General features: G+C 45.9%; 1 protein-coding gene across 2 annotated transcripts in view; it reads right to left on the bottom strand.

Moving 5' to 3' along the window:
- Positions 1 to 1,365: 1,365 nt before the first annotated feature.
- The window catches only part of LOC148152008 (DNA polymerase nu-like), a 336,065-nt gene continuing 317,996 nt past the window's right edge, over positions 1,366 to 19,434 (bottom strand). For both annotated transcript variants that reach the window (XM_087993713.1, XM_087993719.1), the window contains 4 exons: positions 17,595 to 17,673; positions 4,780 to 4,847; positions 3,057 to 3,118; positions 1,366 to 2,959 (listed from right to left, as the gene is read on the bottom strand). In XM_087993713.1, the coding sequence (XP_087849839.1) occupies positions 2,900 to 2,959; positions 3,057 to 3,118; positions 4,780 to 4,847; positions 17,595 to 17,673 (269 nt within the window). In that variant the 3' untranslated portion in view covers positions 1,366 to 2,899. The remainder of the gene's footprint in view (positions 2,960 to 3,056; positions 3,119 to 4,779; positions 4,848 to 17,594; positions 17,674 to 19,434) is intronic.

Here is a 19,434-nt window from a genome sequence, read left to right as displayed (position 1 = left end):
ATGAGGTCATGGTGATTTGGTGATGGGAAAAAAAACAGTTGTGCGCAGATATTAAAAAAAACCCAGTTTAATACCTTGTCACTCTCTGGTCCTCCCCCTCACCTTTGATGGTTTGCATTGTCCTAAACAGATTTTGCATGTAAATTATTCAATTGGAAACATGGGTGATTTACTGGCGGTGCTTAATAGATAAAATTAAAATATTATATGTGATTTGGTGATGGGGAAAAAAGGTTTAGCTGCCACAAACGCTACATTGGACAGACCGGAAGGAGACTAGATACTAGAATACATGAACATCAACTGGCAGTAAAATAACACAACCGTTCTCACTCATCTCCATACACTTAGGGCTATCAATTTGACTGGGATAACAGAACCATCTTAGGGCAAGCTAGCTGAAGACATGCACAGGAATTTCTAGAGGCCTGATTCTCAACCGGAATGCTATCAATGCGACAGCGGAATAGGTCTGTAAATGACACAACCCACCATAACAGACCAGGTCAGATAAATAATGAGGGCATTAGTCCAACAATGCTTCATCGGAAGGCGCCCTGATGACGTTACCTTACAGAATGACAAAATGTCTGCATACAAACCAACCAGCTCAGCGGGCATACCAACAATAATAACGATTAATTAAAGAATTAAGTTTCACTCCTGACTCACGCCCATTGTAATATGTGTGTGAGAAAACTTCTGTATAAAAAGTAAAGCAGCCCCAGGGATGGGTGAGCAGAGCTATCTGTCCAGGCTGGGAATAGCCTATATATGTCACGAGTCAGCCTCTATTTTGGAATTCAATAATAAATGATGTTTCTTTACAGTCAGTCTTCCTGAGACCTTACAGTGCTGAAATCTGACGACCAATTGTCCATCAGAGGATTACTGACAAACCTTGCAGGACCACTGGTTTCACGAATAGCACCTTTATTATCAAACTGCTCATTGAATTACATATACAAATGTGGAAGTAGGTTGATGGTATCCATTGATTGAAGGTTTTATTTTGCATAAGTACTTGAGGGAGAGAATGTTTCAGAAGTTATTGGGTTAGATGAAGTGGGCAGAAAGGAGACTCTTGTGAAGCACCCGAATGGAACTGTTAGGAGAGCTGGTGTTTTCTGTATGTCTGTACTGTAAATACTGTCTGGTTGAATATAATTAACTGTTTGCTATTACATTGTTGCTACCAAGATTCTTCAAGGTTGGTTAGGCCTTCAGAGTGCTTGGGATTCATATAGTGTGTACATTGAGGACCTTCCCATTTGCTTTACACGCCTGTTAATGTATTTGCTCATTACTTTGCCGCAGCTCCAAGGAAGCACCAGGAGAAAAAAATACAACCAGAATACAAATGAACCGAGTCAGCAAGTTTAATGAAGGGAACTTTCTGAATTATTACAATGCAAACATGTATCTAAACCCGCAACAATATTTGAGATATCAAGCAGTTTGGGAATATTTTTTGTCAATCTGAACACTGACAGCTGAACGCCAACATTTTGTTTTCTTGGGAAAGTTGGGTGCAGGTGTGTGTGTGTGTGTGTCTGTGTGCGTGCATGCATGTCTGTGTGTGTGTCTGTGTGTGTGTGTGTGTGTGTTTGTATGTGTGCGCGTGTGCATGTGCGTCTCTGTGTGTGTGCGTGTCTGTTTGTATGTGTGTGAATGAGTGTGTGTCTGTGTGTGTGTGTCTGTGTCTGTGTGTGTGTCTGTCTGTCTGTTCATGTACGTGTGTATTATGTACCAAAACGCTCCATGGAAACAATCTGTGTTGCTTAAAGCTCTGCAGAAATTTTCCTCTCTTCACTCTCATCCTTCCCTTCCCCATGACAGCTGCTGGATCCTAAGGGAACATTCTACACTGGCTGGGAGGGGTCTGGACAATGCTCTACACCGTTCACTCCATAGCTCTGACACAAACACCGCTTATACACAATCAATGTGAATAGGAGTGGGGTGAAAACGGCTGTCTGTTTCCTTACCCTGAGATGCCACAGCCAGTGGCTGGCCTTGGCTAACTCATTTCTCACTGGTCTCATCAGGAGCAGGGGAGCTGGGTAAGGCCAAAGCGAGGCCAAGCTGCTGACTGGATGAAAATGTAGCTATATTGAAGTTAAACATCAATGTTCAATTTCAGTAGGTTGGGGACGTGGAAACAACATTAAGACAGTAGAAAGTTTCGCAATGAATCCCCTTCTGCACCTTGACAGCTGTGACTTTGATTACTGCCTGCAAACAGCAAAGTCCAATTTTGGGGAATCTTACTTTCTCCGAAGTCAAAAATCACACGACACTGGGTTAGACTCCAACAGATATATCTGCCTGAGGAAGGGGTAGTGCTCCGAAAACTTATGATTTCAAATAAACCTGTTGGACTATAACCTGGTGTCATGTGATTCTTGGCTTGGTCCACCCCAGTCCAACACCGGCTCCTCTACATCATTAATGTTTGGTCTAAAAGTCTTCTGAAATGGTTTGGAGTAACTGGCTGCATTATCGTGCTCTCCATTTACATGGAAGACAGCCCTTTAAACCAGACCGCAATCACTGCAAGTAACAGGAGTAGGCACAGACAACGAGGTAAATATTACCCTCCAAAAACAACATTGAATTTAGTGTTTCCAAACAAACTGGGAGGAAACAAATCCGTTTCGAAATGCATAGAGCTATCAACAAGATACTTAGAAAGCTTTCTGCTGCTTACAACAACTGAACAAAATCCCCATCGTCTGCAGAAGAAAAACAGACTAGCATTTCTAATTTTGCCCCAAGCTATAAAAACAAATGGCGGGCACGTTAACGCCAGGAAGAACAGTGAACGCAGAAAGATGACTGGTATTTATTAAAGCACAGGCTCCATACCAGTTACTGACCGACTGGGCACCTCCACATCTTACAATGCTTTCATTGAACTCCAACTCTTCCCATGGGTGAGGGACACTTTTAAAGGGACCTGTGGAAAGCAGAACAAATTAGGGATTGGCGCTATCTATCATTCATGGGAAGCTGACATTCCATTGGACTAAAGCCAATTTAAGCTGGAATTGTACCTTCAACTGAACTCCAAGACCCTCCATAGACTGCAGTGATTCCATGGTGGTTTTCACAAGCCCTACGATTGGAAGAAGAATGGTGAGTTGCCAAGGCAGGCTGCACTTTGCTTCTTACTTAGCAAGGAGTCAATCACATTCTGCTCATGAGAACCAGTCAAGGCAGATTTCAGATGATGCTGTTACTGCAGAAACAGGTTGGAGCAAACTGCTGTAATGGAGCTGCTAAAACTCTATCACATACAGTCATGCTTAGACTTTACCACTGACATTCTGCATGTTTGCAAGCTGGATTTCCGGCTTTGACACACTCTGGGCTGGAGAGCGAAACCTGCTCCTGTTGGATTGGCAGGAAGCCAGGTCGGATTTCCTGAGGTGAGCTGTCAGCCAGAACCATTCGCTAGATCGACAAATGGCACATTGGGAAGGCACAGTTTGGCCAGCCTGCTGTTCATGCAGTCTCAGCCTTTAAAGGGAAGTGCACTTTCAGAGAGATGCTGGCCAGAGGATCCCAGTGGAAGTGAGCCTGCAGCAAGTGAGCAATAGCAAAGCCTTTGCTCTTTGCCTGGGCTGGGGGAGGAAACTAGGGTTGTAACTCCCAGCTCAATTCCAGGAGCATCGTTCTAATGAACAATTGCAGAAAGGGAAAAAAACTGAATGACCTTCCCAGGATTGTGATGATAAGAGCCACTTCACATCTCTCACTGCCTATACAGCCTCATGTAAACAAACGTTATCCCTAGCATTGGTGACAGTTCCCACCCCTCCCTTCACTAACACCTCAAATCACAATGCAACTCTTACATATATCTCCCTGTGCTAGCAGGTGCACCCTCAGCATGTACACAGCTATCCTACTGGCCCAGGCTACTGCTGATTCGTCTCTTCCTTTCTAGCACGTACATTCATGCTCAAGAAGTTTGACACCATCCAGGACAAAGCACCCACCTGACTGGCACCACATCCACAAACATCCACTCCCTCCACCATTGACAGTGTGTACTATCTACAAGATGCACTGCAGAAATTCACCAAACATCCTCAGGCAGCACACATTCTCTACCATCTGGAAGGACAAGGGCAGCAGATACATGGGAGCACCTCCACTTCCAAGTTCCCCTCCAAGCCACCCATCATCCTGACTCAGAAATATATTGCCGTTCCTTCAGTGTCACTGGGTCAAAATCCTGGAATTCCCACCCTCATAACATTGTGGGTCAACCCCCAGCTGAGGGAGTGCAGTGATTCAAGAAGGCAGCTCACCACCACCCTCTCAAGGGGCAACTAGGGACCGGTAATAAATGCTGGCCCAGCCTGTGAGTGAATTAAAAAGGGTTGTCTTGGAGTGAAACCCTTCAACTGAGCACATACTAAAGCTGAGCCACTCTTAGGGAAGGAGGAACTGGTACAGAATGACAAACTCAGCAATGCAGCTGAGTTCCAGCCCAGAGTCAGAGCCCATGTCTCTGAAATGGGTCAGGAACCTAGACTTTCCGATTTATGGGCAGGAGCGCTGTCCACTGAGCCCTGGCTGGCAGGAAAGGAAGTGATTACTTTATGTTGCAAACTCAGATACAGGTGGACAGAAAACAAGCTTGTTACAGAGATAAGGCACATGGCAATGGCAAGGACATAGCTCAGAAGCATTCGGCGTTTTCTCTTCTGGTAGGCTACAATTCAACTTACAAACACGAATGGTGTCCGAGATTTGGAATAAACTGACCTGCTAATTCCTGAATCTGGGTATCTTCAACCTCGAACAGCAGCTCATCGTGGATCTGAGCTACAAGCCTAGAACAGAGAGTTCAGATTGGCATGGTTACAGAGTCTACCAACATGGCTGTCTCACAGTCCTCTATAGCTGTACAATTCTGCTTGGCTTTCACCATGAGTCCTGTTATCCCACTGATACTGAACACACCCACACTCTAACTGAGGGAAACACTCAGGCATGAAGATACATTGAAACATACACTGAGCTAGTCCTTCTTAAAGAATAGCTCCTGAAGGCAGCCCCACTGCTGAGTAAATTCTGCATGGGGTGCATGGTTAGGTGGGAACTACCAGGGGTAATGCAAAGTTAAAAATCACACATCACCAGGTTATAGTCCAACAGGTTTAATTAGAAGCATTAGAAGCACTAGCTTTCGGAGCGCTGCTCCTTCATCAGGTGGTTGTGGGGAATAAGATTGCAAGACACAGAATTTATAGCAAAAGTTTACAGTGTGATGTAACTGAAATTATATATCGAAAAAGACCTGGATTGTTTGTTAAATCTCTCATCTGTTAGAATGACCATGTTGGTATCAGTTCTTTCATATGTAAATCGCAAAACGTTTTGAGAAGTTGCATTCTCAAGTGAACTTTAACAATTGGTGTCATGTCAGCACTGATAATGTATTGAAGGTGTGACCTCCCCTGTGTGAGACTCTCTGTGCCACAATAGTCATCCCACATGCTTCTCGCATAAGCGACTTCTGCTGCCTTCCGAAGATACACAAAGCCAACACACCAGGACGTCCCACCGTGTCGGGCAATGGGACACTGTGTGAGACCTCTCTGGCTATGTGGAAGGCATCTTGAAACCTATTGTACAGGGGATCTCCAGCTTCTTACAGAAACTCAGCACCCACAGACCAGTCGATCTGGGAACATTCCTCGTCACAATGGATGTTTCCGCACTCTACACCAGCATCCCCCACAATTATGGCATCGCGGCAACAGCCTCAGTACTCAACACCAACAACTGCCAATCTCAACACCGTCCTACAACTCATCCGCTTTATCCTTGATCACAACGTCTTCACTTTTGACATCCAGACACATGGAACAGCCATGGGGACCAAATTTGCACCTCAACATGCCAACATTTTTATGCACAGGTTCGAACAAGACTGCTTCCCCATGCGGGATCTCCAACCAACATTATACACCAGGTACATTGACAACCTTTTCTTCCTCTGGACCCATGGCGAGGAGTCACTGATAAAACTACACAGTGATATCAACAAGTCTCATCCCACCATCAAACTCACCATGGACTACTCTCGACTATCTGTCTCATTCTTGGACATCAAGGATGGACGCCTCAGCACCACACTCTACCGCAAACCCACAGACAACCTCACAATGCTACACTTCTCCAGCTTCCACCCAAAACATATTAAAACAGCCATCCTCTATGGACAAGCCTTACGCATACACCGGATCTGCTCAGATGAGGAGGAACATGACGGGCACCTGGAGGTACTCAGGGATGCCCTCACAAGAACGGGGTACGATGCTCAACTCATTGACCACCAGTTCCGACGTGCCACAGCAAGGAACCGTAATGACCTCCTCAGGAGACAGACACGGGCTGCAACTGACAGGGTACCCTTCGTTGTTCAGTATTTCCCAGGAGCCGAAAAACTATGCCATGTCTTCGTGACCTGCAACACATTATCAATGAGGATGAGCACCTCGCCAAGACCTTCACCACACCTCCACTGCTCAACTTTAAACAACCGCCAAACCTCAAACAGATCATTGTTTGTAGCAAACTGCCCGGCTCTCAGAACAATACCATACAACCCTGTCACAGTAGACGCTGCAAGATGTGTCAGAATGTCGACATGGATACTCCCATTATACGTGGAGACACCACCCACCGTGTACGTGGGATATACTCATGCTACTCAGCCAATATTGTCTATCTCATACGCTGCAGGCAAGGATGCCCTGAGGCATGGTACATTGCCATAGCCTCTGCTCGGTCTCACCAGCAGATGAATGGGCACCGCACAACAATCAACAGACAGGCGCGTTCCCACTCAGTCGGAGAACACTTCAGCCGTCCGGGGCATTCGACCTTGGACCTTCAGTTGACCGTCCTCCAAGGCGGACTTCGGGACAGGCCATAATGCAGAGTGGTCGAGCAGAAGCTGATAGCAAATTTCGGTGCCCGTGGGAATGGCCTCAACCGGGGCCTGGGGTTCACACACACACACACACACACACACACACACACACACACACACACACACACACACACACACACACACACACACACACACACACACACACACACACACACACACACACACACACACACACACACACACACACACACACACACACACACACACACCCTCTCACAGACACCCATAAATCGCACACCCCCTCCACACACACACACACCTAGACTCACACACTCACAAACTCCTAAACACACACACGCACACGCCCACACATACATACAAACACTCCTGAACACAAAGACCTTCTCTTACGCTCACACATACACTCCCACACGGACCCTCTCACAGACACCCATAAATCGCACACCCCTCCACACACACATACACACACGCACACATATACACATGAGTTTGTGGGGTGAACTTGTACTTGCAGAATTACATTTTACTTTGCTCAAAAGCTGCATGAATCCTTGTAAGATTCTTTAAATCCATTCTTTTAGGTTAGACTCAATCTGACTGTGGCACAGACAGTCTCACACAGGGCAGAGAGGGTTTGAGTTATAAGTAGAAGCTGGATAGGGGAGGACACATGTAGGAGGCTGAGGGGTGACCTTCTAGAGGTTTATAAAATCATGAGGGGCATAGATAAGGTGAATAGCAAAGTCCTTTTCCCTAGAGTAGGGGAAGACAAAATTAGAATTTTGAAGGTGAGAGGGAAAGATTTAAAAGAGATCAAAAGGATGGTGTGTATGTGGAAAGAAACTGCCAGAGGAAGTGATAAATGCAGGTACAGTTATAACATTTAAAATATATTTGGAGAGGTATATGAATAGGAAAGGTTTAGAGGAATATGGGGGCACAGGCAAATGGGTCTACTCCAGTTTGGGAAACCTGGTTGGCATGGATGAGTTGGGCCGAAGGGTCTGTGTCTGTGTTGTATGACTCTATGTGAAAGAATTAGGAACCAGAGGGCACCAATTAAAGTTAACTGGCAAGAAGCAAGGGCGATATGAGGAAGAACTGTTTTACACAGTGAGTGGTTACTTTTGTATCTGTTGGTATCTGCTGGGATGTCTTGGGTAGATTCACTGTCACCAATCCTTCCTGCCAGTATCAGTTTAAGCTGCTGATGCCATGTGGGAAAGAATGGCCACACAATGTCTTTGGTGGAAGCTGGGCTCAATCTTGATGGATGGTCAATAGGTTCATTAGATTTTACGAAGTAGCTGTGGTTCTGTTGGCCGAGCTGGACAAACTCCATCAACAAACACATCGACCTGGACCCAATATACCGGCCACTACAGCGGACAGCTGAAACTGACAACCGGAAGCGGCAGGGACAGGCCACTATAAATGCTGGAGGAAACACCACAGAAGCGCTTCACAGGAGGCTCCCAAGCACTGAGGATGTCACCTAGACAGGGGACGAAAAGTTTGCAACAAAAACTTCCAGCTACCACAGCAACGAGCACCCGAGCTACAAATCTTCTCACAAACTTTGAATTTTACAAAGTAGCTGTTTGCATTACATCTGAGATAGATGGTAGCCTTACAGGGGACAATCAGGTTCAACTTAAGATTAAGTACACTTTCCCAGTTTGGTTACATGCTGTATTCATGAAGAACAATCACTGAAGCATTATACACCATCCGGCGAACACGTGCAGAACTCATAGGACACACACACACATACACACGCACGCACGCACGCACACACACACACACACTTTATCAGGGGTGTCAGTAACCTTTTCAGGTCCTAACAAGAGCTAGGTGGTGGAGGCAGGATCAATTGAGTCTTTCAAAAGGGAATGAAGTTAGTATCTGAAGGAGAGAAGACCACAGGATTACAGAGAAAAAGTCGGGGAGCAGCGGTGGAGGTGACACTAGCTGAATTAGAGTCAGCCTGCATCACCAGGACGGACAAAATGGACTGCTTTCGTACAATGACCTTTCATCATTTCTTTAAAGAACAGCCAGGAATGGATTAGGCTGAACACTAAGGTCAAAGATGTCTGGGTCTAATAAAGAAACAACAGTGAAACTCTGTGACAAACTTCAGGCAATTGTCTGAGTATACAGCTGCCAGATCCTCATTCAATCTGTCCATGTTAAGGTCAGGAAGCTTCAGGTTCAATCATGTGCTTGGGGGAGACATGACTGGTGTGTGACAGATGTCTACGTGCGTCTCAAACAACTGCTGCTTCTGTCAGCACAGCTCCCTTGGTGAAGATGCTGGGAAGACCAACACGTCAAAAAACATCTCTGTTTGTTCTACAAAGCAAGACGTGCAAGCATCTCTTAGTCTACCTGTTTATGCCTAGTAGAACCTTCTGGAATGAGACAGATTGAGGGATTTGAGAATTGAGAATGGCATTCAAGTGGGCATTGGATCAAAATGGTGCGCAGGGATGTGAGGAAGAAGCACAAGGGAACAGAACTAGCGCAGGTATGGTGGGTCAAATGGCCTCCTTCTGCTCTTTAACAATTCTGTGATTTTGTGATATACACAAGGCAGAACAGGGAGCTAATGAGAGAAATGGCAGAATGGCAAAAAACCATAAACTCTCTTTCTATACTTTTGACTTTAAGGTGCTTTGAATAATGTGACCTTGCCAAGTCACTTGTAGCCACTGATTTAACAAGTTAGTTTTCAATGCTATGAGCTGCTGGTCTGAGAGGGAGGTTGGGAAGATGCTGGTCTGATTTGGGCTTGTCTTGATCACTGGGTGTGACATGGCACTGACCGTCTCTCTGAATGTGCAGTGAAACAGCCATCAGCCTGTCCCCAGTTCGCTCTTCCCTTTATCTGCCCGGACCAGTTGTTGCTTTGATGGAAGGCACTGCCCAAGTAATTGAATTCTGTCACATTGTGAGCGACTATTTGTTTCCTGACCATCAGGTACATCAATCCCGTCTCCTGCCTTCAGCCCCTGTGTGGGAAAATTGCTGTCTGAGCCATAACCCGATTCCTTTTGCAGAGCCAATCAGCTGCTGTGACTCTCATAATTATTGCATATCTACAACTTCAAGATCAATATCAGCAGCAAAAGAAGGGCTGTTAATAATTCACCAGGCACAGACAGGTTAAAGAGAAAAAAGGATAGAAATGGAACAAATGGGAATGACGGGCAGGAACAGATTCAGGGGCAGGAGCTCTATCCAAACATAGCGCAAAAAAGACCCATCAGACTCTCCTCTCTCTCTGTCTCTGTCTTGGGCACAAATCACAGCACTGAAACAAGCCATTCAGCCCAACTGTTCTAACTTGAAGTGAATGCTCCAACTAAACTTTCGCCCTGCCCTCTCCAACTCAATATGTCTCCTAATCCTTTATGTCCCATCTACATATTTAGTTTTCCATCTAATGTAACAATGCTATTCCATCGAATCATAAAATCCCTACAGTATGGAAGAAGACCATTCGGCCCATTGAGTCCACAGTGACCCTCCGAAGAGGGTCTCAAACCCTTTTCATAATGACGCACAGTGCTTTTAATCTCCAAAGAGATGAGCTACAGACCTCCCCTGCCATTCAGCAGAACATTTTGCCAAATTACTCACCAAATTCCCATCACCAATCCTGATAACCTTGAGCCTCTGGAACAGCTGCATTCACGACCCCTCCCACACCCTCCCGAAATCTTAGGCACAGTACCAGGCAGCCTGGTGTGGAACTACTTTACCCATGAACATCACATCTGGTCGGACCATTTCAAACACCACGTGGCCTCATTCTGCTCTCCTTTGCTCTGGATCATTCTTTGCTTAAACAGAAGAATTGTTCAAATGTGCAGAGAAGATTTACAAGGATGTTGCCAGAGTTGGAGGGTTTGAGCTATAGGGACAGGTTGAATGGGCTGGGGCTGTTTTCCCTGGAGCGTCGGAGGCTGAGGGGTGACCTTATAGAGGTTTATAAAATCATGATAGGGCATGGATAGGGTGAATAGTCAAAGTCTTTTTTCCCAGGGTAGAGGAGTTCAAAACTAGAGGACATCGGTTTAAGGTGAGAAGGGAAAGATTTAAAAGGGACCTTAGGGGCAACCTTTTCATGCAGTGGGTGGTGCGTGTAAGGAATGAGCTGCCAGAGGAAGTGGTGGAGGCTGGTACAATTACAGCATTTAAAAGGCAACTGAATGGGTATATGAATAGGAAGGGTTCAGAGGGATATTGGCCAAATGGGACTCGATAATTTAGGATATCTGGTCGGCATGGATAATTTTGACCAAGGGGTCTGTTTCTGTGCTGTACATCTCTATAACTCTGTTAGCCACTAAGATGGAGTCTTGAAACAGCAACCAGTGATTGAACCCTTCAATCCAACTCATCCATCCTAACCAGATATCCTAAATTAATCTAGTCCCATTTGACAACATTTGGCCCATATCCCTCTAAACCCTTCCTGTTCATATATCCATCCAGATGCCTTTTAAATGCTATAACTGCGCCAGCCTGCACTTCCTCTGGCAGCTCATTCCATACATGTACCACCCTTTATGATCTTTGTTGAATTTCTGCAGTGCATCTTGTAGATGGTATACACTGCTTCTACTGAGCATTGGTGATGGGGGGAGTGGATGCTTATGGATCTGGTGCCAATCAAACTGACTGCTTTGTCTTGGATGGCATCAAGCTTTTTGAATGTTGTTGGAGCTGCACCCATTTAGAGGAGTATTCCCTTCCAGTCCTGACTTGTGCCTTGTAGATGGCCTTGGGCAGTCAGGAGATGCATTCCTAGCATCTGACCTGCTCTTGTAGCCCCTGTGTTTATTTGTTTAGCCCAATTGAGTTTCTGGTCAATGATAAACCCCCAAGATGTTGACAGTGGTAAATCCAGATTAAGCAATGGCAATGCCATGGAATATGAAGTGGCAATGATTAGATTCTCTCATGTTGGTGATGACCATTGCCTGGCACTTGTGTGGATGTGAATGTTACTCGGTATTTTTAAGCCCAAGCCTTGATATTGTCCAGATCTTTCTGCATTTGTGACATTGTTGTTAGGGGTTTAGTCCTATCGTATCTTGGGAAAAGGTCCATGTACCAATTTACATTTCAATCTACAAACTGTTTGGTTCCTTTGGAGGGAGGAGGGTGAGGAGGCGAGTGTAGTGCCTGGGCTTACTGCTCCCTCTGCTGCCCTCTCTGTTTGGGAGGTGTAAATAAAGATGGTTCAATCAATGCTGACTGTATTTGAACAGTGCAACACTTCACAAATCCCACATTGTCTGGGCAATGAATGCCTCTAATGCCCACAAACCAAGAGAAATTTGAAAAAGCTCAGGGTGCAGGATTTTAAGTGAGCAGTGTACCACCCTCTCCTCTCCCAAACACCGCAGAATGGGTAACTGGCTGGTATTAATTCCTTTGCTTATCCCAGTTCTGACTGCTGTCTGAGGCTGGTGGGAATAACATCACTTTGAGTGGGTGCAAATTACAGTTGCAATGGGATGAGTTCACAGCCTTGGGCTGCATGCAGTGTAATTACATTTGGTCAAAGTCCTGCTGAGATGGGACAGATTAAGAGGTGGGGAAAACCAATAAGGAACAATCATTTTTGAAAATGAATGTACTGTTCATCTCCACAGAATCACAGAATTGTTATGGCACAGAATTCAGGCCATTCGGCCCATTTGAAGTGAATATCACTACCTCATGCCAATCTCCTGTTTCCTCCCCATACACCTGTACATTATTTCTATGTATAAAGACCCAATGCCCTTCTTGAATGCCTCAATTGAATCTGGCTCCATCACAGTTCCAGGCAGCATATTCCATACCATAACTACTATCTGTGTGAAAAATGTATTCTCAGATCACCTTTGCTTTGTTTGTTTAAATCTATGACAGCTCGTCCTTGTTTCTTTTATGAACAGGAAAACCTTCTTTTAATTAACTCTTTGGAGGTGATGGCCTAATGGTATTATCACTGGTCTGTTAATCCAGAGATACAGGTAATATTCTGGGGACCCGGGTTTGAATCCTGCTATGGCACATGGTGAAATAGAGTTATAAAGATGCACAGCGTGAAACAGACCCTTTTGTCCATACTGACCAGATATCCTAAATTAATCTAGTCCTATTTGCCAGCACTTGGCCCATAGCCCTCTAAACCCTTCCTATTCATATACTCTTTTAAATGTTGTAATTGTACCTACCTCCATCACTTCCTCTGGTAGTTTGTTCCAAATCTGGAATTAAGATTCTAATGATGAATTATCACTGTCAATTATCAAGAAAACCCATCTGGGTCACTAATGTCCATTTGGGAAGGAAACTGCCATCCTTCCCTGGTCTGGGCCGACATGTGACTCCAGACCCACAGCAATGTGGCTGCCGCTTAACTGCCCTCTGGGCAATTAGGGATGGGCAATAAATCCTGGCATAGTTAGCGACACTTTCATCATGTGAATGAATTAAAAAAAAAACCCTGTCCCACCCGTTCGTGATTTTGAAAACCCGTTCGTGATTTGATTCAATTTGATTCACTGTGACATGTATTTATAACTAGTGCCATGAAAAGTGTTGCCACTTTCCAGTGCCATCTTAAAACACAGAAAAATAAGACAAAACTATACAGCCAGATAATGAAACAATAAAGTGCTTCTTATAGTCGTAGCGCAATAAAGTTCAAATTTCTTTGGAATGACTCCCGCTTCCAGTGCAGCCATGGGTCTGAATCCTGGCTCCTCCACCCCGGTCCTTGAGTCCCTGCGGCTAAACAATGACACTGCTGTAACCGCGCTCTGGCACATCACCGCCGCTGGAACAATGAGTTGCTGCTCTCCAGCTCCATCTCACCTCCACCAACGCCGCTGTCGCCACATGTTCACGTTGGCCTGACCTCATCCAATCCAGCCAATGACAGTGCCACAGGGTCCAACACTGGGACCAAACTCGTCACCACCTCCATCGTCACGGTCTCCAGGCCTAGCATCCTGTCAGCTTCCTCTCCAAGGAGAACAGTCTCAGCGTCTTCAATCCATTCTTCATTGCTGAAGTTTCTCATCCCCAGAACCATTCCACTGAACTGCCTCTGCACTCTCTCTGACACATTCATATTTCTCTTAGAATGTGGTCCCCACAAGCGTGCACAATCCTGTTCTGGGTACAGCATTCCTGGTTTTTTCTTCGGGTGGGCGGGGTGTAGTGTAGATGGGGAGTGAGGTCCCCAAAGTATACTTCCACAAGCCACACAGCGCTTCAGCAGTTACTGACAGGCTGCAGGGCTCACGCTGCATTAACACTGCAAACACCTTCCACTGATCAGGTAAATGTGTGGATAGGATGTGTACGATTACCTCCCTGTCCCAGCCACATGGTTGCCACTGGCTGGGGAAGGTAGTTGAAACCGCCTGGACACCCACCGAGCTCAGAGCTAAGTTTAGATGTGGCTCAGTTACCCTCGTTCCTCTCCCTTTGAAAGAACATATGCCTGTTCTGGCACAAATGAGACTCACAAACCTCACACTGAGAGTCAGGGATGGATGGAGGTTGAAGGAAAACTGTTTGCACTGTTTATAAATCCAAATGCACAGATTCTCAATCAAAAATAGCGCAGGGTCCTGATTTTTAAAGGGTATTTGTACAGCACCTTCCTTCAGAAGTGTCAGAAACCTCATTAAGCACCTCCAATACACTGAATTAGTTTAAAACTTAGCAGCTGCTGTTATGTAAGCCACTCTGGGCACAGCAAGATCCCACAAACAGCAATCATTGGAATAGCCATTTATTCTGTTTTTGGATTGAGGTCTTTTGGTCAGGACACTTGGAGAATTGCTTGCTCTTGGTGGTGGTGGTGTTGGGGGTGGGGGTGAGAGTGGGGGTGGGTGTGGGAGTGGGAGTGGGGGGGACGTGGGAGTGGGCGGGGTGGGAGGGTGGTGTCAGCTAAGTCCTGTCCAGCTTGTAGCACCCGATGCAGATGGTGATGTTCCTCCTGCTCAATATCTTCCTCTCCCTCCTCATGAAACTGCTGCTGCTCTCTCGGCTCCTCAGTGTCTATCAGACGCTCTCTTGGATTGCTCCAGCTGTGCATGCTGGGAGGATGTGGTACACTCTGTGTGGACTACACAGCAACACTGAAGGAACAGTGATAGCTGAATCTTACACTTTCTTGGCTCAATCAGTTGTGTTAAGCATTTTGGAAGGCCAAATGAGATCTATCGCTACTTCACTCATGAGCTACCTGACCCATCTTATCCCTGTTCCTGAGCCAACCTGTCACTGCTGGGATATCTTGGAATGCACCAGTAGTGATGGTCCTGGCACTGACGCCATCTTTAAAGGTTTGTTGTGCACCTGGAAAAGCTCTGTCAGTCCATAACACCGTAAGACAAAGGAGCAGAATTTGGTCATTCAGCCCATCGAGTCTGCTCTGCTATTGATTATGGCTGATATGTTTCTCAACCGCATTCTCCTCTCTTCTCCCTGTAACCCTTGACCTCCTTTACTAATCAGAAACCCATTTAGCTCTGTCTTAACTATACTCAATGACTTGGTTTCCATAGCCCTCTGCGGCAATGAGTTTCCAGATTCCCCACCCTCTGGCTGAAGAAATTCCCCCTCATCTCAGTTCGAAAGGATTGTCCCTTCACTCTGAGGCAGTGCCTTCAGGTCCCAGTCTCCTCTATGAGTGGAAACAGCTTCTCCAAATCTACTCTATCCAGGCCTGTCCATATTTGTAAGTTTCAGTCAGATCCCCCTCCATCTTTCTAAACTCCTCAACCTCTCTTCATATGGAAAACCCTCCAACCCTGGGATTGTTCTTGTAAACCTCCTCTGAACCCTCTCCAAGGCCAGCACATCCTTCCTTAGATAAGGGGCCCAAAACTGCTCACAATATTCCAAATGCAGTCTGACCAGAGCCCTATACAGCTTGGGCAGTGTATCCCTGTTCTTGTATCCTAGCCCTCTTGATATGAATGCTAACATTGCATTCACCTTCCGAACTGCCAACTGAACCTGCATGTTCACCTGAAGAGAATCCTGAGCTCGGACTCCCAAATCCCTTTGTGCCTCAGATTTCCTAAGCCTCGCCCCATTTAGAAAACAGTCTATGCCGCTATTCCTCCGACCAAAATGAATAACCTCACACTTTCTCACACTGTCTTCCACCTGCCGCTTCTTTCCCCATTTTCCTAGCTTGTCCAAGTCCCAATTCCTCACCACTACCAGACCCTCCACCTAGCTTTGTGTCATCTGCAACTTTAGCCAAAATGCCCTCAGTTCCTTCGCCCAGATGATTATTGTAAAACATGAATAGCTGTGGTCCCAACATAGAGGCCTGCGGAACTCCACTAGTTACCACCTGCCATCCCTTTATCCCCACTCTCTGCCTTCTGTCAGTCCTCTGTCCATGCGCCTAACACCATGGGCTCTTATCTAATTTGGCAGTCTCCTGTGTGGCACCTTGTCAAAGACCTTCTGGAAATCCAAATCCATCATGTTCACTGTCTCTCCTTTGTCTAACTTGCTCATTACCCCCTTAAAGAATATTGCTTTGGGAAAAATAGGCACAGTATTCCATAAATAGTATAAGAGCTGGCAAGTCATGTTAACATTGTACAAGACATTGGTTCGGCCGCATTTAGAATACGGTGTACAGTTCTGGTCGCCACATTATCAGAAGGATGTGGACGCTTTGGAAAGGGTGCAGAGAAGGTTTACGAGGATGTTGCCTGGTATGGAAGGTGCTAGCTATGAAGAAAGGTTGAGTAGGTTAGGTTTGTTTTCATTAGTAAAAAGGAGATTGTGGGGGGGTCCTGATTGAGGTTTAAAAAATCATGAAGGGTATAGACAGGGTGGATAGAGACAAGCTTTTTCCCAGGGTGAAGGATTCAATAACGGGAGGTTATGCTCTCAAGGTGAGAAGTGGAAAGTTTAAGGGGGATACACGCGGCAAGTACTTCACACACAGGATGGTGGGCATTTGGAACGCGTTGCCAGCAGAGGTGGTAGATTCATTTAAGATTTGTCTGGACAGATGTATGAGTAGGTGGGGAGCAGAGGGATACAAATGCTTAGGAATTGACCGACAGGTTTAGACAGTACATTTGGATCGGTTCAGGCTTGGAGGGCCGCAGGGCCTGTTCCTGGGCTGTAGACTTTCTTTGTTCTTAGTTCATTGTTAGGGGAGGGTTGGGAGAAAGTTATGAAAGGGTTTGACAGCCCAGTCACCACCTTAAACCTCTCCTCCATCCATTATGGGGGCAGTGTGCACTATTTACAGATCACCTTCATCAAATTCACGACCTCTGCCACCTTGACACACAATAGGAACATGTCTGTGCACCCCCACCTCTGACCTGGAACTACATCACTGTTCCTTCACTGTCACTGGGTCCAAATTCTGAAACATCCTCCCCTGCTCCCTCCACCATCAGCCTTCTGTGTATCTGCATACACCAAGGACTGCAGTGGTTCGAGAAGGCAGGGCATCACCACCACCACCTTTTCCAGGTGGTTGGGAGTAGACCATAAATCGTGGCCTTGCCTGTACCCATAGGGTATAGCAGGGCTGCAGAATCAGTCCATACAGCAGTCAAAACAAAATGGGTCTTCTAACTGGGAACTGTACCTGGCTGTCAGAGATGAGGACGAGGCCACACACGTGAAAATCTTAATCATTGCCATTTTACAAATGTCAGCTGCCGAACCTGCACAACATAGAACAACATGAGGCAAGACTGTGTGAGTATAGACTGGTATTATCACATCATAGGCCTGTGCTAATATTTCAGGGCAGTCTGAATCCTGTCCCTATTTTAGAATACAGAGTTGAATATTATTGCTGTCTGTGTTAATAAGAAACGTCAGACGGGATTGGACAAGGTCCTCGCCCTGGAATTTGAATGCAGCTGTTGACCTATTTCATTTGAATGGGTTGCAGCCTCCACTGAGACAATGCTGGAAGGAATGAACATGCAAGTGTGAAGCAGCTGTCACTGATAATGGCTTCCCAGCTTATACCTTTCACAATTTTGTTACTGTACAGTTCATGAACTCTGGTTAGATCGTTGATTCATCTTTCAATGCATTGCCTACATGTCTCCCCCACTTCTCTCATTATTGGTCACCAACGTCCCTCACTCTCTCACTGTTGGTTACCAGTGGTGTTCCACAGGGACCTCTCTGCTTTGTGATTTTTAGAAATGACTTGGATGAGGAAGTGGAAGGGTGGGTTAGTAAGTTTGCCAATGACAGAAAGGTTGGTGGAGTTGTGGATAGTGTGGAGGACTGTTGTAGGTTGCAACAGGACATTGACAGGATGCAGAACTGGGCTGATAAGTGGCAGATGGAGTTCAACCTGGAAAAGTGTGAAGTGATTTATTTTGGAAGATTGAATTTATTGTGGAATACAGGATTAAAGGCAGCGTTCTTGGCAGTGTGGAGGAACTGCGGGATCTTGGGGTCCATGTCTATACATCCCTCAAAGTTGCTACTCAAGTTGTTAACAAGGTGTATGGTGTGTTGGCTTTCATTAGCAGGGGAATTGAGTTTAAGAGTTGCAAGGGTATGCTGCAGCTCTATAGAGACCTGGTGAGACCACACTTGGAATACTGTATTCAGTTCTGGTCGCCTCATTATAGGAAGGGTATGGAAGCTTTAGAGAGGGTGCAGAGGAGATTAACCAGGATGCTGCCTGGACTGGAGGGCATGTCTCATGAAGTAAGGTTGAGGGAGCGAGAGCTTTTCTCATTGGAGCAAGAAGGATGAGAGGTGATTTAATAGAGGTGCACAAGATGATGAGAGGCATAGATAGAGTGGATAGCCAGAGACTTTTTCCCAGGGTGGAAATGGCTATCATGAGGGGGCATAATTTTAACGTGTTTGGAGGAAGGTTTAAGTGAGATGTCAGAGGTGGGTTTTTTATACAGAGACTGGTTGGTGTGTGGAATGCACTGCCAGTGGTAGTAGAGTCAGATACATTAGGGACATGGAAGCGACTCTTGGATAGGCAAATGGAAGATAGTACAATGGAGGGTATGTAGGTTAGTCTGATCTTAGAGTAGAATAAAAGGTCAGCACAACATCAAGGGCCGAAGTGTACTGTTCTATGTTCTAAAATAACTCACTCTTTCACTATTGGTCTCCAACCACTCCCACTCTCAGTACTGGTCACAGAAACAGCCATAATTGGGAAAGACCACTCTCCCAACAACAAAGCTGGCATCTACCCAACAATGTGGAAAATTGCCCAGGTACGTCCTATACACAAAAAGTAGAACAAATCCAACCTGGCCAATTACCGTCCCCATCAATGTACTCTCAATCATCAGTAAAGTGATGGAAGGTGTCATCATCAGTGCTGGCAAGCAGCACCTGCTCAGCAACAACCTGCTCAGTGACGCCCAGTTTGAGTTCTGCCAGGGCCACCCAGCTCCTGATCTCAACACAGCCTTGGTTCAAACATGGAC

This window comes from Chiloscyllium plagiosum, unplaced genomic scaffold (assembly GCF_037043375.1).
Source record: "Chiloscyllium plagiosum isolate Xiang-an unplaced genomic scaffold, Cpla_swu_hap1 HiC_scaffold_2, whole genome shotgun sequence".
NCBI classification, from domain to species: Eukaryota; Metazoa; Chordata; class Chondrichthyes; order Orectolobiformes; family Hemiscylliidae; genus Chiloscyllium; species Chiloscyllium plagiosum.
Note: the sequence above shows the minus strand (reverse complement) of the source record. Positions and strands in the feature narration are given on the sequence as shown.